The sequence below is a fragment of the Streptopelia decaocto genome (genome assembly GCF_964273445.1).
Source record: "Streptopelia decaocto genome assembly, chromosome: 22".
NCBI lineage: Eukaryota > Metazoa > Chordata > Aves > Columbiformes > Columbidae > Streptopelia > Streptopelia decaocto.
The window spans coordinates 5,022,007-5,040,440 of record NC_138677.1 but is presented as its reverse complement, the minus strand read 5'-3'; the positions used below and the strand labels follow the sequence as shown (position 1 = coordinate 5,040,440).

General features: G+C 50.4%; 2 protein-coding genes across 2 annotated transcripts; one reads left to right on the top strand and one right to left on the bottom strand.

Moving 5' to 3' along the window:
• Positions 1 to 13: 13 nt before the first annotated feature.
• Positions 14 to 4,456, top strand: LRRC3C (leucine rich repeat containing 3C). The gene is made up of 2 exons (XM_082070856.1): positions 14 to 100; positions 1,918 to 4,456. The coding sequence occupies exon 2, from the start codon at positions 1,987 to 1,989 to the stop codon at positions 2,767 to 2,769; it is 783 nt and encodes a 260-aa protein (XP_081926982.1). The 5' UTR covers positions 14 to 100; positions 1,918 to 1,986; the 3' UTR covers positions 2,770 to 4,456.
• Positions 4,457 to 8,729: 4,273 nt separating this feature from the next.
• On the bottom strand, positions 8,730 to 14,859 carry ZPBP2 (zona pellucida binding protein 2; the record flags this gene model as incomplete). The annotated part of the gene is made up of 8 exons (XM_082070836.1): positions 8,730 to 8,840; positions 9,380 to 9,557; positions 10,076 to 10,161; positions 11,886 to 12,104; positions 12,516 to 12,677; positions 13,215 to 13,340; positions 13,831 to 13,911; positions 14,769 to 14,859. The coding sequence occupies 8 exons, from the start codon at positions 14,857 to 14,859 to the stop codon at positions 8,743 to 8,745; spliced, it is 1,041 nt and encodes a 346-aa protein (XP_081926962.1). The 3' UTR covers positions 8,730 to 8,742.
• Between the last annotated feature and the right edge of the window lie 3,575 nt (positions 14,860 to 18,434).

The window sequence follows — 18,434 nt, the reverse complement described above, 5'->3', positions numbered from 1 at the left end:
GTCGCCGCCGCCGGCTCCGGGCCCGCCGCGCTGCGCGGGGCGCGGCCGCTCCGGCCCGGGGCGCGGGGCCGCTCCGCCACCGCGGGGCTGCGCACGGCAGGTGAGTCCGCACCGGGACCCCCCCGGCACGGGGAGCGGGCAGGGCGGGAAGCGGCGGCGGGGGGGCCCGGCAGCGCCGAGCTGATCTGAGCCGAGCTAAGCTGAGCTTCCCCCGGGGAAGTACCGGGGCTTCCCTCGCCCGCAACGCCCCCGGTGCCGGGGGGAGCCGGGGGGAACCCCGGGCATCCCCGGCTGCGCTGGGTGCACGGCGGGTCCTGGAGCCTGCACAGCCCCGTCCTTCCCCCGGGCACCTTAACCGCCCTCCCCGGGGCTGGCGGCGACCCCCGGGGTCGGCCAGGGGCCCCCCGTGCCCTACTACGGGCTGGGGACCCCCCGATGTTGTGGCGGGGGCGCTGGTTGTGCCCGTCCTCGCTGCGGTGAACGGTCCGGAGCACCGGGGGGTGGAACCATCCGAGCGCACCGCGGGGCTCTGGAGAGCCGCATCCCTCCCGCGGGGGTCCCCCGGATGAAGCCCCCTGTCCCGGGTCACCGGTTCCCGGCTCACCCGGTGGGTTTCCCGCGGTGTCCGTCTCAGCGCTCCCCGCCCTGCAGCAGGAGGGGGATCCCGAGGGGCAGCGTTTGCCCTGGGTTACTTCTGGCAGCCTTGGTCCCCCGTGCCGGTGCAGGGCTGGGCTTCCCGGTGCCCTTTGGCCGCTCTCAGCCCTGGTCCCACTCGGGGACATCCAGGAGCCCGGGAGGATCGCAGTGCGGGGGTCGGCTCTGCACCAGTGTGACCTTGGGGTGTTTTGGCGCGGTTGGGGTGCTTTACAGTGCCCAAGTACTCACCCAGAATATGCTACCAGGGTCACCTTTGGGTGGCACCTCTGTCCCTTGCTGGGGAGCCCCGCTCAGCTTTGCCCGATGGGGTGCCATGGGGTGGCCTTTTACACCTGTGTCTTTAATGGTGGGATGGTGGGAGAGCACCTGCATCCTGCCTTGATGGCTCCACCACCGTGGCCCTGCCAGGGATGATCTGAAGCCCCTGGCTGTTGCGGGACCCGCGGCTGGAAAAGCCGGGCAGCGCGCTCGCAGAGCTCGGCCGTGGCCCTTATCTGCTGCCACCACTCTGGGAACTCGCTTACACGCTCAGCTCCAGTGAATTTCCTTTTTCTGTTTTTGTTTCTTTCCTGCTGACGTTTTTCCCCTCCGGAATAAAGAGCTGGATGGAGACCATGGTTACGGGGTGGTGTGGGCAGCCTGGCCCCATGGCCGGGGTGGCACGGGACAGCGGTGCCAAGCAACCCACCTGCCCCAATCCCCTCAAAACAGGGGAAAGCCCGGCGTGTGTCTGCGTGTGCCCCGGGCGCTGCTGGGGATGGAGCCAGGGAGCGGGAACCTGCTCAGCCTCTGCCCGCACGTGTTTTCCGTCGTGCTCCCCAGGGGCTGCCTGCAGCGGCCGCTCGCCTGGAGCCCGGGCTCGCCGCTGGCACGTCCCGCCGGCCGCTGCTGCAGGATGTGTTGGCCTCGTGCGAGCGAGCGACCAAACCGCGGTGACCTTGGCGGGAGGGAGCTCACCCCCACCTCTGGCTCAGCCCGAGCCGCCTCCGCTTGTTACAGCCCAGCTGCCGGCACGCCGGAGACGTGTCTGCTCGGCCCCTCGGAGCCTGATCGTGCTGTGCAGGAGCCCTGGGCGAGGCTGCTGATGGCAGGGGATGGGGGATGCATGAGCTATGCCGGCTGTCCCCATCCCTGTCCGCGTCACTGTCCCCATCCCTGACCCCACCTCACAGCCAGCCGTGCTGCTCATGGCAGGCACAGCAGTGGTTCTGCCTCTCCGCACCCTGGTCTGACGCTGTCTTCTTGCTGTCTCCATCTCAGATGCAGCCAAAACCACCGTGGGCGAGAGCCACCGGGCCAGCAGCCGTGTGATAAAGCCAGCGCGGCACCATGCCTGCGGCAGAGCGGGTCCTCCTCCGCTCGGTCACCATGTGGCTGCTCCTGCAGAGCATCCTCCTCCTGGCCTCCTGCCTCCGCTCGGCTGCTGCGTTCCCCGTGGGCTGCTACCCCTCGGAAGAGGAGGGGCTGAAGACTTTCCGCTGCAGCAACGCTCGGCTGACCGAGGTCCCCAGGGACATTCCCAACGACACCAACAAGCTCTACCTGGACTCCAACCGAATCCCCTTCCTGCCCCGCGACGCCTTCCAGGACCTGCCGCTCCTGCTGGAGCTGGATCTGTCCCACAACGCCATCGCCAGTGTGGAGAGCGGGGCGTTCCGGGGCCTGGCAGAGCACCTCCACTCCCTGGACCTGTCTTCCAACAGGCTGGTGTCGGTCAGCAAAGATGCCTTTAGTAACCTGAAGGCCAAGGTCAACCTCTCCAACAACCCCTGGCTGTGCGACTGTCGGCTGCAGGAGCTGATCCGCACGGTGGACCTGGCCGCCGGCTCCTCGGCCGGCATCGTCTGCGACTCCTCGGCGCAGGAGGAGCACGTCGGCAAAGCTTTCCTGCAGGTGATTGCCGACACGGACTTCTGCAATGTGTACAAAAAGACCACGGACATCGCCATGCTGGTCACCATGTTCGGCTGGTTCGCCATGGTGATCTCCTACCTGGTCTACTATGTGCGGCAGAACCAGGAGGACGCCCGGCGGCACCTGGAGTACCTCAAGTCCCTGCCCAGCAAACAGCGGCGGTCGGAGGAGTCGTCCACCATCAGCACCGTGGTGTGAGGCGCCGACATCCCCAGGACGTGGGGACCCGTGGAGCCGGGGATCGGCCGCTCCGCAGGCTCGCGTGGCTGCAGGAGCTGTCACCAGCCGCCGTCATTGCACAGAAATAGTCGTGGATTTGTTCTGTTCTCCTCCGGGAAGCGAGTGCCCAGCTTTGGCGCAGCGAGGGGCGAAGCGGCTGCAGAGGTGGGTGGTTTTTGGCAATGAGCACAGAGTGGCTGCAGCATCCGAAGGACCGGAGAGAACCTGAGCATCCCCCGGGCACGCAACTGACCTGGACATTCAGACTTCATTTCAAAGTTTTAGATTTCCTTTGCAGAGATCCCTTGGGGCATTAGCGGAATCAGTGTTTTAATCCCTCCCTGGCTTGCCCGCGGCTGCCCGAGAGATGTTCCCGGCGGCGCGGGGCAGCCTGGGCCTGGCTCCCTGCCTGCGCTGTGGGGATGAGCGGTACGGCCGCAAGGTCAGCGCCCTGCCGGGTCACCAGCCCCACGAAGGTCCCAGTGGGACTGAAGGGCAGAGCTGGAGGTGGGGACACATGGGTTGGGAAAGGCGAGAGGCAGGTCTGGGGGTGCCCCACTCCAGCTCTGGATGATGCTGCCCCATCTCCGGAAGGGAACCGAGGGGTCCAGGCGGTGGGTCCAGCCCTGCCGGGATGTTGGGGAGCGGGTTTCCCCTCGGTGCTCCCCAGGGTGGGTGTAGCACCCCCAGCAGCCCTGCTCTGCCATCGAGGAGAGCTCCCACCGCTCCCTCCTGCACGCACGAGGCTGCCGACCGGTCACTGTGATGGGAGACGGGGATGGAGGGAACCACCGCGGCTCCTCCACCCTCTCCCCACTCCCGCATTGCTGGCAGGAGCCTGAATCTCCCCTAAAATGCCCCAAAGTCCCTTCTTGACACTTCCAGTATTGGGCTGCAGGTTCCTGGTGTTGGTAGGCTGAGGCTGAGGTGGCGGGTGCTGGTGTGGGGGGGCGTCGGTGCCACCTTTGGGGGTGCAGGGTACAAGCGGCAACTCAGAGCAAAGCCCAAGCAGACCCAGACTCTTCCAACCAAGTGTCTGGCTCTGAAGAGAGCCCGTTTTGCTGGTTTTGCCCTTTTTCTTTTTAAACCAACTGAAGCTAAATTGCCTTAATTCACCAAGAGCACCAACCAAAGCTGCTGGAACATCCTCTGTGCCAGGCCAGAGCTGTCTCCGGCTGCCCCAGCATGGTGGGTGCTTATTGCTGGCTCTGGCCTCAGTCCCTGGTGTGGGCAGCGTGTTTTGGCACGGGCAGCGTGTTTTGGCACGGGCAGGGCTCTGTCCCCCACCTGCTGCCCATCCTCCTGTGCCCCGGTGCCGGTGGGAGCCGTGGGCTGGAGCCGGCCGGGAGCGGCACCCACGGCCCTTCCACAAGTGCCTAATTTCCCAGTGGAGACCAGGGGCTCTGCAACGCACAACCAACCTCAGCCCCGGCTCCGAGCCAGGCGTCCCCCCGCACCCCCAGCCCCGCGGCAGCTCCCCCTCCATACAACCAGAGAAAAGGGGCTGGGGGGGACCCAACCGAGCCACCACCAGCGGCTGCTCCCCCGTGGGCATCCCCCGTGGTGTGCGGGGACACCCGGGATCGTCTGACCCAATATGTGTTTTGTTTAAGGGACCTTTTATGTTCTTACTTTATACGACAATAAAATTGGCTTTTACTTTGGAGCCCGTGCCCGGTGTGTGCTGGTGTGTGCGTTTGGGGGGGCACAGGGTGCTGCTCCCATGGCTTTGTGCCGCAGTGGGTGGCATCCCCACTGTGCCAGGGTCACTTCTGTCCCCGATGACATCCTGTCCGCAAGGGAAGGACGAAGGACACCTGCGACAGCCAATGTCTTCCCTGAGCCACGTCGGGCTCTGCTGGCGCTGTTAGAAATACGATCCTCGGTCCCTCCGGTAACGCTGCCTTTGCCTTCAATAAATGAACACGCCGCAGCTCAGGTCACCGTCACCGTGCTGGTCCCCAAGCTGCGTCGTGCTGGAACCATGTGGGGTGGTTTGTGGGGACCCTGCTCTGCTCCCATCCCTCCTGTCCTCACCAGACCCGGGAATCATGTGGCACACAGGGCAGGGACCATAGTGGCCATGAGGGACAAGCCCTGGTGTCCCCGTGGTCCCCACAAGGGTTGTGGCATCCACAGCAGCCACATGCCAGTTTGTCGCTACTTTTTCCCCATGCGGTGCCATGGAGGGTGAAACCCGGGACCTAACGCAGAGTGACAGATCCCGCTGGAGGGACATTAACCTCGTTTGTCACTCACGTCTCCAGACGTGACACAGCCCGCAGACCCCAGGCTCCCGAGCAGATGGCTGCCGTCCCCCACCCTGGTTGTCTCCCTGGGATCCTCCTCCTGCCACCCCGAGCAGCTGGGGAGGGCTGGGGGGTGCCGGGGGACCCGGCTGCCACCCCATCTGTGGGGCTGGGGGTCCCCGGGGTGCTGCCGGTGTCCCACCACAGGGCTGGGTGACACTGAGCCCTCAAGGACCAGCCTGGTGCCTGGCCTGGCTTTCCTGCCCAAGGAGTTATTAGGTTGGAATCCACCAGGCTCGTTACAGCTGACACTAACGAGCACGGGGGAAAGGAGGTGGATTCCGGTGGCAGCTCCTGCCATGAGGGAGCTTGGCTGGTTGTGGAACAGTCGGTATGTGGTTATACAGCGGAATAAAATACATAACAAACCTCGTAAAAATCTGCAATAAGCTTCAGGAAGGTAGTTTGTCCGGGATGGACTGAAGTTCAGTGGATTTATGTCATTAGTAATTACTTCCCTTACTTACTATTTACTTTCCTGCGGCAAGTTGCTGAGGGCAAGATCCTGCCAGGGAGCTGGGAACCGGTGCTCAGCGTGCACAGTGGGCTCAGTGAACGCTCTTCTTAAAGCGAGGAAATATAATAATCCATTTTAATCCTGCATTTCTGGGTAATTCATTTCCTGACGTACCGCAGATTGATCTGCTGGGATCAGCAATGGGAGAATTAGCAGCCTGACCTCCTTCCGCACCGTTCCAGCACGTCTGTAAATCTCTGTTATTAACTTCCAAGGTGCAGGTAATTAACTGGGCTGGTCAGGGGGGCTGTTCTTCCTCTCTGGGATGGAGGAAAATGTGTCACTGGGGCAAGACTGAAGAATCGGGTCCTTGTTGGTGGTGACACCTCTTCCGAACCCCCCTGGGAGTGCAGGGACTGAGCGATGCTGGATATTCGACTATTGATTGAGCTCAGCCTGGCTGTAGATCCAAGCATTTGCTGTGTTTTAAAGGTTTGGGGTTGTGTGTTGGAAAGAAAGGTAAAATAATGGTTTTCTCAGCCCATGAATGAAGCGTGTTCAGCATTCACAGCCCCAGACCACATCCTGAACTTTTAACTGATTCGATTTAGAAGAGGGAAGGAAGGATGTCTAATTGTTTAATTTCCACAGTTATAAAAAATATTTATAAGTAATTAGAACTGATGGCAGCAATTACGCTGTGATTAAAGCTGGTCTACACTTCATCAACGGCCCTTCAGTTATGGAGCCTTATTTATTTATTTTCACCACAAAAAAATTCCATTTACAGTGGCATTGCTGCCAATAACGAATCATATTTATTCACTGTCTGCAAAGGGTTCATTAATCCAATGATGTTGTTTGTTTTAGGGACAGAGCTGCACAGAAAATGTGGTCGCTGGACTTGGGCAGGAGGAAATTGAATTTCAGCGCCAGGGTTGGGGTAAAGGTTGGACTTGATGACCGTGAGGGGCTTCTCCAACCAAAGCAATTCTGTGATTCGACGCACCTGGTGTTTCCTTGTGTCGTTCCCCTCACGGGTGTGATGAGATGCTGGGATGTGCTGATCTCAGGGCACCTGGTCCTGCTCCTCCCTGCAGCCTTATAAACTACTGGACAGGCTGATGGTTTCCAGTATGTCTGAGTGAGCTGGGAGCTCTGGTGCGTCCTGGGCAGCCTGGTGACCTGTTAAACTCCTCTTGACTTTAATTTTGAGGAGCAGCTCGATTGTGGGTTAATAAAGACGCTGCGGGAAGTTACGAGAGAACCGTCGCATGGCAGCAGAGGTGTCACCGTCACACGCGGTCCCATCGCTGGCAGCTCCGCAGCGAGTGCTCCAACACGTGTTTCTCAAGTGGTTTGTTCCAGGCTGGGAGAAAAAACAGTTCTGATGTTAAAACCATGAGAATTAATGACACAAACCCCTCTGCGATGAAACGCTGAAATGTTTGAACTATCTTTTGACTTTTAAGGTTTGCTGAAAAGCTTGAAGTGCTACTAAAGCTTCCTATTCCTCCAGTTTCTAGAAGGAGTAAGTGTTCATTTGTGACTTGCCATTGAATTTAGTACCTACTTACTGCTTTTTTTTTCTTGTAATAATTTATGCACGTGGCATTCCTGTTGTGAAATAGGCCAAGAGATGCAGGCAGCGAGCGCTGAGCCCGTCTGCTTAATCTGTATTAGCCTGAGCCGTGCACACAGTGTCCAGTTGGCAGCTCAGATAATCAGCCTACAGGCAGTTTAAATGCTCGTTACGGTACATTTTATTCGTCAGTATTTAATAAGTAATGATTCTGAAAAGCTCGGAGCATGGTCTGTGCCCGTACCATCTCCTGCTGTGTTCCTGTCAAAATGGATGAGTTAAACTGGGTTGAATCGGGTCGATTTTTGGATGAATACCCACCAAGGAATTTCTAGATGCCATAAGAAGTTGGAGTTATGGAGTAGGAAGTGCTTTTTTTGCTTGATTTAGTCCTACAGAGCGCAAAGAAGAAAGGAATGGCTCTGTGCTGGGGAGCTGGGTGTGGATTTCTATGGCTGCGTGTGTGCAGGGGGGTGCAGAGTCCTCTTTGCTTGGTTTGCAGCTTAAAGCAAAGTGGTTTTATTTTAAAAAAGCCCGTGTTTTGGTAGCTCCACTGTGGCTTTGAAAGCCTGTGGCAGGCTGGCTGCTCCGGCAACTTGTGGAACTCTCAATAGTAGTAAAATAAAATCTTTCCTAATAGTGCTTTATGAGTAAAATGATGAATTGCTGCAGATCCAGCAGCTATCCCTCAAAAGCAGAGCGAAGAATGTCTCTTTTTCTGGAAAGAAACCTTTCCCATTATCTCAGTGTTTTGGCAATTTGTATCTTGACTCGTTACTCATCCGGTGAACTTGACGGGGAATTTGCAGCTGGTGTAAGAGGATCATCTGCTCATGTAACGCGGCACCTGGGGCCGGCAGAGCTCTGCCACGAGGATTGGATGCAGCTGAAGGAAAAGATGCAGCAGGCGAAGGCTGTGCAGCCTCTTCCTGGGACACACTCGCTTCTTTTTGGGGAGCAGAAGGAGAGAACTGTAATATCTGGGAATCTGTAGAATGTTATTAGCCCTCTCTCTTGTCAGAGACCTGATTTCCCTTTCTGCTCCGCTGGTGGAGCGGGCTGATATCCGTTAACTAGTACGTGGTGCAGTTTTGCACAGGGTGGGCTGGAACATTTAGGCCCAGGAAAATGCGGAAAAATAACCGGAAGGGTATTTAGTGTTTTTAAATCACAAAGATTAAATACTTCTATTAATATGTGCTAGAAATGGCTCATAGAGACTGGCATATGTAATTCCACTACAGCTATTTTCTGTCTTTGCCTGAATTGTTTAGAGCTTCTTTACTGCAGGACAAAGCTGTGGTGTGGCTGGTGTCCCCACCAAGAAACAGACTCTTTGCACTAGCAGCCCTGTGACAAATGTCCTTTGTTTCCTCATTGAATTACTTTACCTTGCACGGACACTTAATTTTTTGTATAACTTTTCCAGACTGAGTGGTCTCTGAATACAGAAAAACTAAGGGTGTGTGAATGAGGATGTTCTGCTATTGTTCAAAAATGACCGTAGGATTCCAGAATTAGCAGCTAAAACCAAAAAGGACGTGACAAAACCAATAAAGCTTTCACAGCTGCTCTTTGGTTTTCCAGTTTCCGTCGGAAGTTTATTAGCAAGCTGTTGCTCCATATATTTGGACTTGAGGCCTTGAACAAATCTGGCAGGTCACTTCGTTGTTAGGACTGTAAGTTCCAGGCTCACAAACCACTGTGAAGAGAACAGAGTTGAGGTGTCAGCCAGACTGGGACCCCCCGACACCTCCATGGGCCTTTCCGAGGCTGTGAGGAGTGAGATCTCACTCTTCCCGAGCTTGCTGCCCCTCGCTAAATACCCCAAACTCCATGACCAGCCATAGGTGCTGCTGGCAGAAGAGCTTTTAAAACAGCTGAGTGTTTTCTAGCAGCACTACCATTAAGATAATTGGGTTTTATTTGCTCTGTAGCCTGAGCATCATCACTCACCAGTGACCTGGAAGGGCAAAAAAAAACCCCAAACAACAAACCACTTCATCGCTCCCACTCACTCTGTTTGGAAATACAGTTACACCCATGAGCACACCAACAAAACCTGCCCGCTTGTTTTCTGTTCCCATCTGTTTTTTTCTTAAACCTGTGATGCCAATATCTTTCCAAAAGATGAATGGAAATATCTTTACTTTTGACACTGATATCTACCAAATGCTCTTCGGAGAAACTTGTGGCCAGAGCTAATAAGTGATATTTAAATCAACATATGGTTGTATTTACCGCAGCAGCTCGCGCAGTTCTTGTGGGTGATATTGTTCTTCCCAAAACCTGGTCGACAACTGTCAATGTGAGTAACCGAGAAACTGTTGTCCACATAGTGTATTGCAGGAGCGACCTGAAAATGGTGCCTCAAAGCATATGTCTGCTTACGGAAAAATGCTCCAATTCGATCTTTTGCCTGAAGTTCAGAAATGTTGGAAGAATAAAAAACCAGTGAGTTGCTTTCTCTTGATTTTAACAATTCAGTAAATACCTTCTTCTCCTGGTTCCCACTCCCAGGCCTGGTGTCAATCTAATAATAGATATTAACCTTAAGAAGCCAGATATAACAGATTTTAGAAATCAGCTACACTAGATTTACTTTATACTCCATTTACCAAATAATAAAGTTTTAGTTTAGAGAACTGGAAGTTCAGTATACTATTATAAATATTGATGTTTATAGTTCTTCATTCTTAGAGGTAAATATAAAGGAAATAACAAGCCTGTTTTTTAACTGTTTGCATCAATTTGACTTGTAAAAACAGTTTTCCATCCTGAACTGAATTATTTGAAATCCACGAGTTGTCATTTACAATGGCATTAATCCCATAAGATCTGCGTGAAGCTGGATTACTACCAGTCAAATCTGTCGCGGCTAAGGTAGAAATTTGTGTTAAATACGCAGAGGAGACACAACAGTGGCTGACACAGAACCTGTTGGACTTTCATGTTTGTCGCATCTTCACAATCGTAAGGAACTTGGTGGCAATCTTCTTCCCATCCTGGTGCAAAAGGATTTACTGCAGGTGGGGGGCAAGAAGGACACACGTCCATGTGTTGAAAAATATATTGCAATGAACTCAAATACCTCAAGCAGGTGTTTTTAGGTTCATTTCAGAAACATCAACAAATAAAATGCATTAGGACTTATAGCATCTTATGGTGCTCAGTTCATCCTACTGTACCCTCTTAGTTTTGCCTCTCATTTGTGAAGAATGGTGATGTTTTGTGATCCTTTTTTTACCTGTCACTGTTGTAGTCAAGATCATGTTTTGAAATAGTTGTTTTGGCTGCATGCATTTGAATGATGAAAATTAGTGACTGATAAATGGTGGTTGCTGAGCTGTCAGGAAGAATGCAACCAAATTCTCACCTAATACCCTCAGGTTACAGAAAGGGCTGAAATTTTATGTAAACTTTGGGTCCTCAGTTTGTTCTGAATGTTTCTTTACTGAGGGGAAAAATGGCCACAAAATCACAGAATCGACTGGGTTGGAAAAGCCCTCAGAGATCATCCAGTCCAACCCCTGGTCCAACTCCAGTCCATTGACTAGATCATGGCACTAAGTGCCTTGTCCAATCTCAGTTTAAAAACCCCCAGGGCCGGTGAGTCCAGCACCTCCCTGGGCAGCCATTCCAATGCCTGACCACTCTCTGCAAAGAATTTCTTTCTAATATCCAGCCTGAATTTCCCGTGGCAGAGTTGAAGCCCATGGCCCCTTGTCCTATTGCTGATGCCTGGGAGAAGAGCCCAATCCCCCCCTGGCTAGAACTGCCCTTCAGGTAGTTCTAGAGAGTGCTGAGCTCACCTCTAAGCCTCCTCTTCTCCAGACTAAACAAGCCCAGCTCCCTCAGCCTCTCCCCATAGGGCTTGTGTTCAGGTCCCTTCCCCAGTCTTGTTGCTCTTCTCTGGACTCGCTCCAGCACTTCAATCTCTTTCCTGACCGGAGGGGCCCAGAACTGGCCCTCATCACCCTAGGATGGATCCCGTCTGGTCCCATAGACTTTTGAGGATCCAGATGGCTCAGTAAGTCACCAACTATTTCCTCCTTGTATTCAAGGGGGCTATTTGGCTTCTTATCTCTGTCAACCACCTCCAGAGGCCAGTTGTCCTGAGGGCCACCTGTCTTACTGGTAAAAACTGGTAAAATGTTCCAGAACCTGTTGGATGGTCCCTCTTGGCACATCATGGGGACAGATACAGAAAAGAATGTGGTCAAAGCATTAATGAGTAACTTTCCTCAGTGATAAAATATCTCTAAATTGAGGCAGATATCAGGGTTGATTTAACCTGTTTTGCAAGACGATAGAGCCACATCAGCATTGCCATGAAGGAACTGTGAGGCTCTTGCTTTTAACCTCTGCGTAGTTTCCTTGAATCAAGTGAAACCACAGAGTTCACAGACTTTACTAAAAATCAAATAATGAAAAATAAATAGAGCCATTTTCCTTTAAAAAAAAAATGGCATCTTATCAAATATCTCCTTTCAACAAGCCCTTTCAACTGCACTCCTTGAAAAGTAATATTTCTCGCTCAGGTTTTAACTCCAAATTCAACATATAAACTGCATTTTAGCTCCATCTGTGGGCTAGTAAGAAAAAATACAGGGACTCCAAAAGAAAGCAGGGAAATGACTTCTGAAGGTGTACTCGACTTTGATGTCTTTCAGCTGCTGTTTATAGTACTCTGGGGTTGTTCATAAAAATAAATGATCCCTCCCAAACAAACACTGAAATGTGTTACCTTGAAAACTAACAAATAGCTCATACAGGAGGCCTTGTTTTGGTTTCTTGACAGAGTGGCATTTGTAGGACGACTCTACGATGTGACACGCCAGATCAGAGATGATGTTATTTAAGATCTTCCTCAGCTCCTCAAAGAACTGGCTGTTAGCTGCTAGGTTGCATTCTTTTGTAGTAAAGCGAACAAATACCCGATACGCGTGGTCGGCTTCCCTGTATGCTTAAAAAAAGAGAGTTTGTGTGTGAGTTCTGCAGTGCAACCACAGATGGAATCTTATATAGAACCTTATCGTCTCTATCAGTGCACTTTGTATCTGAAATAGGGCTCTTATGCAAAAGCAAACAAACAAATAATGCTTACTCGTTAACCAGAACAGAACCAATTTGTCCTTGCCAGAGCTGACTCAAATAGGAGGAGATATTTTGGTTTGAAATGTGCAGGAATTTATGTGTGTATGTTATTTAAAACCTTTCCCAAAACTTGAGAGAGGATTAGTGATCATTTTCTATTCTGGGATAAAATGTTATCTAATTATTTTTTGATTAAGCTTTGCAGTAAACATGCACTTCACAACCTTCCCAAAATACAGAGGTGATGTGCCTTAGCGTACTAGTTAGTTAGCAATCTTACCATATACCATGAATTTATATTCTTCCAACACTTCTCTTTCTTCTTGTGTTGTAGTTTCGATGATTTTGTGAGAAAGAGTGCAAGTGTAGGCTCCAGACATAAATTCCTTAAAGCCCATCACCATCAGCTTTCCAGTTTCTGTAAGATTCACATATATTCGCCCTAGAATAGAAACAGAACATATTTGATTACTGGAAGTGTTTGGTTTCTGATCCTCTGCTCATGTAGAACATTTGAAGATGAGATCTTGCTTTTGTACATAATTACACCAATTCATGTTAGTCTGAAACAATCTAAAATTTATGACCTTTAGGACTTATCGCAAATTTACTTCTATCTCAATCATTAGGAAATTTTAGAGGGAGAAGAGAAACACAGACTAAGGTCAGAGCTCGTGGAAAAATTTGACAAAGGACCAAGTGACTCTTTGGACCCAGCATCCTATTGCAGGGTGACCTCAATAGAAACAAGGAAAACATGTGATTTCATGTACAGTAATCTACTTAGCCATTTGTGGTTGGCTTTTGCCCTTGTAAATAGAAAAAAGAAACTATTTATCTCAGCGTATTTTCCTGATTGTCAACCCACCACCCTGAGGCAGAGGCTGCTTCTGAGTTTGTGAAAGAACTGTAGAAAGCCCGTTTTATCAGTGAGTGGGGAAAAGATCGCTGAGGCGGGCAGTGGAAATAGGTGACTAACCTTCTAAATTTGTTCCATCTGGACCAACCCAAAAATAGTTGGGATCTATCAGCTCTTCTCTAGAACGAGCCAAATCCATACATACTAGAAGTGGGCTGTTTGTAAACATCTTAACATACACATCAACTGCAATACAAGAGAAGGTAAATTAAGTGAAATGAAATCACAAAAATACTTATTTCAAAAATATATTTAATGTGATGTTTTTCCATGTTTGGACTTGAAAGGTATAAGGTTTAATATTGTATCTGCAGTTATTGATACTGTGGAACTGTCCGCAGTTTGGTGGGTGCTGACTGCGAGTAGGAGACACTGGAGTCCTACACAAAACCATGTCACAAGCTCACAAAAACCACCAAATTTTGAGCCTTTTGCAGAGAGGGTCCCTCATTTAGACATTAAATTTTCAGCTGTGCTTATAGTAGCACCGTGAGACAAATGTGTCTCCAAACCCACCCTTTTCTTGCTACTTTTGTGATCAGGATTGTATGTGGGAGCCTCCAGCACCGTTTGGCTGAGCTTGGTTGTGTCGTTTCCATAACAATCACTGTACTTAAAACTCCATTTTTAAAGTCCAGTAAGACCCAAATATATATATGCAAAAATACAAGTTTACCTTCATGTTCAGTGTTGCCATACACATAATTCTTTTCAAATAAATCAATGGAACGTTTCTCTTCCTTATGTGAAGCTGTCACTGTAGAGAAAAGGACTTAATATATGAGAGAGAAATCTAAATGTGTGATTGACCATATATCTTTGTCCTAGTGAGTTTCTGTCTCTTGCTTTTCTTGTTCTTTCTCCCACACCCTTTTCTCAAAAAACAAGGGCTCCTACTTGTTGCTGACTTGCCTGGTTTTGTTGCTTTAGTGTCTGCATCGCAAATCTGCCTCAATGCACTAGGGCCAAACTAGCTCAGCCTTTCTCTAGACAAAAGGCCAATAAATAGTTATAAAATCTAACTAGAAAGTCAAGCTCTTCCCAGTGACCCCGAGGGGAGCCACGATGGGGGCAACATGCGGCATTTTGGTTGGAAGACCCTCAAGATTGAATCCAAGTGTTATCCCACCCCTGGCACTAACCTGTGTCCGTAAGCACCTCATCTATGTGTATTTTCAACCCCTCCAGGGATGGTGACTCCAGCACTGCCCTGGGCAGCCTGTTCCAATGCCCCACAGCCCTTTGGGGAAGAAATTGTTCCCCACATCCAACCTCAACCTCCCCTGGCGCAACTTGAGGCCGTTTCCTCAAGCCTTTGCCTTCCGGGAAACAGCAGCTTGAGGGTTTCTGTTATAAGAGCCCCCAGATGGGAAAGTTGTTATAACGTGCTGTTTTCTGCTGCTTTTCCAGGTCACGGTGGGTGATGACCCTGCCCGACTGCTGCCAGGGAGCAGGACACCGCTGGGCTCCTCGCCTTTCCTTCTAGAAGTGGGTTTTATCATCACCAGCTGAAGGAAGGTCCTGCAAAGCACAGGCGCTCTCCACAGGTGGCAGCGCCCCCCCGCCCGCCCTCACAGCGCCCTGAGGAGCCCCTGTCGCTCCCTCCCCCGGTACCTCCTGCCAGGACACCCAAGGCAGCCGCCACCACCCCCAGGAGCCCTCCCGGGGGCCAGCGCGGCCGTCCGCCGCCCCCGCCCGTGGCCATGGCCGCCCCGAGCGCCGCCTCCCCCGCGGCAACGGCCGCAACCGCCCGCCCCGCTCTGTGTGGGGGTGACGGCGCCGCCCGCCGCTTCCCGCCCTTTTCCTCCCCTCAGCGCGGCCGGGGGGGACGGGGCCGCGCCGGCTCTCACCGCGGCGTCTCGAGTGGGAGTTGGAGCCTCCCGGTTCATCACTACCACCTCGTTTCTTCCTCACCCACGCCCTGTGCTTGTAGAAAATATTTATTATTGCTTCACAGGTCACTTGGCTAGTGAAGGATGACCCTGCTGGTCCCCCCGCCACCTCAGCTCTTACGCCTTACCCCCATGCTTGAGAAACAGCCACGTCGCTCTTCCACAGTGCGTAGCGAAATGTGGGTTTTGACTCTAAAGTGGCGTTTCCAGCCGCGTGGGCAAGGATGGGAAACTGCAGGGGAGGAGGAATTAGGTGCGTAGAATGATTTTGGCTTGGAAAAGCCCCTCAAGATTGAGTCCAACTGTTCCCCCAGCCCCAGCACTGCCCCATGTCCTGAGAACCTCATGTCCGTCTGTCCAGCCCTCCAGGGCTGGTGACTCCAGCACTGCCCTGGGCAGCCTGTTCCAATGCCCCACAGCCCTTTGGGGAAGAAATTTTTCCCCACATCCAACCTCAACCTCCCCTGGCGCAATTTGAGGCCGTGAAGAAACATTTCGGGCAGGGGCTGAGGTCTGTCTGTCTGTCTGTCTGTGCTTGGTGCACCGAGCGCTGTCACCGCAGGGGTGGCGGGGCTGGCGTCCCCGAGCTCCGTGTCTCCAGCTCCCTGCAAGCTCTGTGTGCCCGGCTGTTCTTCAGCTGCAGGTTTCTGCAGCGACTCATTATGGGAGAAGCACTTGCAGCTTAAAAACAACAACAAAAAAACCCCCATTCCTGCCACTTGCTGTGAGAAAGACTGAAAATAAAGAGTTGGGCATATCCTGTTGGCTCAAAAACAGCTGAATGCTACTTATTACTTTAAGTACTCGGGGCTGGTTTTTAAGTCAGTTACATGTTTTGGAAGACTTGCTTATGACTTTCAAGCTCTTAAAAGTAGAAATATTTTGTTTCTAGAGTGAGTGTTATGAAAATACTGAGGAAACCCAGGTGACCAGGGAGAGGAGGTACTTGCATTTCACCAACCATGAGATGCTCAAGATCAGGAACTGGGGCCAGGTCTCTGGTAATTAGCTAAATCATATTGATTGTGCAGCCTCAGACCACACCAGTGTCCAAAAATGATGAAATAGTGCTTGCAGAACAAATATGGAACCAGTAAACACAGGAATGGTAGTTATTTTTGTAGATAGCTGTAAATGTTTTAATTCAACAGTTCCATGTAAAAAAACCCCACACTTGAGTAATGAATTTTCTTTAATAAAGCATGTAAAATAAAGCGTGAAAAAGAAGCTATCAAATTGATGGAAAATACTTTTACTCAAGCCTGGTGGTATTTTAAAGTAGTGACCCCCCTCATTTGATGTCTTGCTGTGCTTTCTTCTTCCTTAGACCAAGATGTTAATTCTTAAGTGGTCTGTCAAGGTATAAGAACTATGACAGGTTTTTCACTTTAAATTTCTTTGAGCTGCTGAACAGTTCATAATTAGGACCACCTCAAAAGATCTGGCGTTCCCATGTGTTGAACATTTTCAGTTTTACTCAAAGTTAACATTTCACGCTTACGCCTTATAGGCGAAATGATTCAGTTTTTAACGTGTCTGCTATAAACTAGTAATATTTCAGTCTGAACATCCTCTGTTCCTCAGGGTGTTTATACCGTGTTGTTATGTAACTGTCTTACACAGCCCATCAGTCCCCAGCTCGTTAATTATTATAAAATAGTATTTTTATTATAAAGCTTTGTCTGCAGTTTTGAACCTTTATAAACTTAGATGTCTGGTCTGTGTCTTTAATCAAATGACTCATCCCTTTTTCCAGTCTATAATATTTTTAAGTTACAGACTGATAAAGTATCTTGACAGATTTGTAAGAAGAAAAGAATAAAATAGCTGGCTATCTTTAAGAACAGGGAAATGATGGGGGGAGGATTTGCTACGACAAAATGTGAAGTTGTGTATTAGGGATTACTAGGTATTCTTGCTGATAACTAGGAGCTCTGCCAGTAGGAAATGAAAGAAGAGGGAAAAAGACTATTGCAAACTTGGTCATGGTGTGCATAGGTGTTTGATCATTAAAATGCAAATATTTTATCCTAGGAGATATGTAGGGATATTTTCAGGAGTACAGGGTCTTGTGAATCTGGATGTTATTTGGGATGCGGAAGGCAAGTGTTGTTTCTCATATTTAAAGTCAGTGATCTAAAGCAGGGAGGACCATGATGAACACAGTGGTATTTTCATTAGTTGTAGATTGTCAAGTTGCATGAGTATTGTTACTGATTTCTGGACCCCTTTGTGGAATTGGTATGTACTATAGCAAAGAAACAAAATATGTTAAGCTGCCATCAATCTTCCTATCCCAAAACCTTCCTTTCTCAGTTTTAAAATACAGCTGAGCTGCAGAGCCATAAAAACCCAACTCAACAACACAATGTGATGTAAGAAGTACAAAAGTGTAACAAATGGATGCAGCAATAACCCTGAGGGTCCAGCAGTGCATCTGCCTGGGCCATGCTGCAAATCATCAGTGAGCTTCCATCATCTGCAGCACCTTGGGTTGGTTTTTCCCTTTTTCTCTCTCTGCTGTCTGCCCTGCTCATCAGTTTGAAGCCACAAACACGTGCTCTGATGTCAAAGCGTGCCAGGTACGGGCTGTGCTGATGTTCTGTGCTGATCTGAGATCTAGGCCAGCTGTTATCATTTTTTGGTAAATAGCTCCGGGTTTGGGTGAAGGAAAATCCCATGAGTGGTGCTGAGCTTGCGTGTGAAGCCAAGGCTGCGCTGGGCTGGTGCAGCTCATGCTTCCTTGTGAATCATGGAAGGGTTTGGGTCAGACCATGGGCAGGAACATCCTGCACAGGGTCAGGTTGCTCAAAGCCGTGTCTGAGCCCTGTGGGGAGAGTCTCCTTTCAAACTTCTGTCTTAAATGTACAAAAATTGTCATTTAACAATCCCCCTCTGAGTGCAATTCATCTTTAATTTATTAAATAATTTTGTAAGTTGTTTTTTCTTTTAAATTGCCATGCTCTTTTGTTAAGAAAAAATAGCTAACTTAAGTTTAATTTTAATCTTAGTCATTTAACTTTAATGTGGAGTCCAAGGAGTGCGATCTGTTAACGAATAATGCAAAGAAAGCAGCATTCATGTAACAGCCGAGGCTGCATTACCATGTTTACGTGATGTGTAAACAGAGCCAGGACTAATTGCACACAAAGGAAATTCAGGATGCAGAAAAGAAGTTGCTCTTTCGTGTGTGTGGTGCACATCATGGTGCACAATTACCACACCAGTTTGGATAAAGGCTTCGACCACTTGTAAAATAAAAATGAGTCAGAAGTCTGCCAACACAAAATAGCTCCGTGTCGCCCTGCGAAACTCTCTGTATGAATAACTGTTGTCCCTTGAGTGACCTGATCCCTGCCAGCACCAGCTTTCCCGCGCTGCTTTGGGT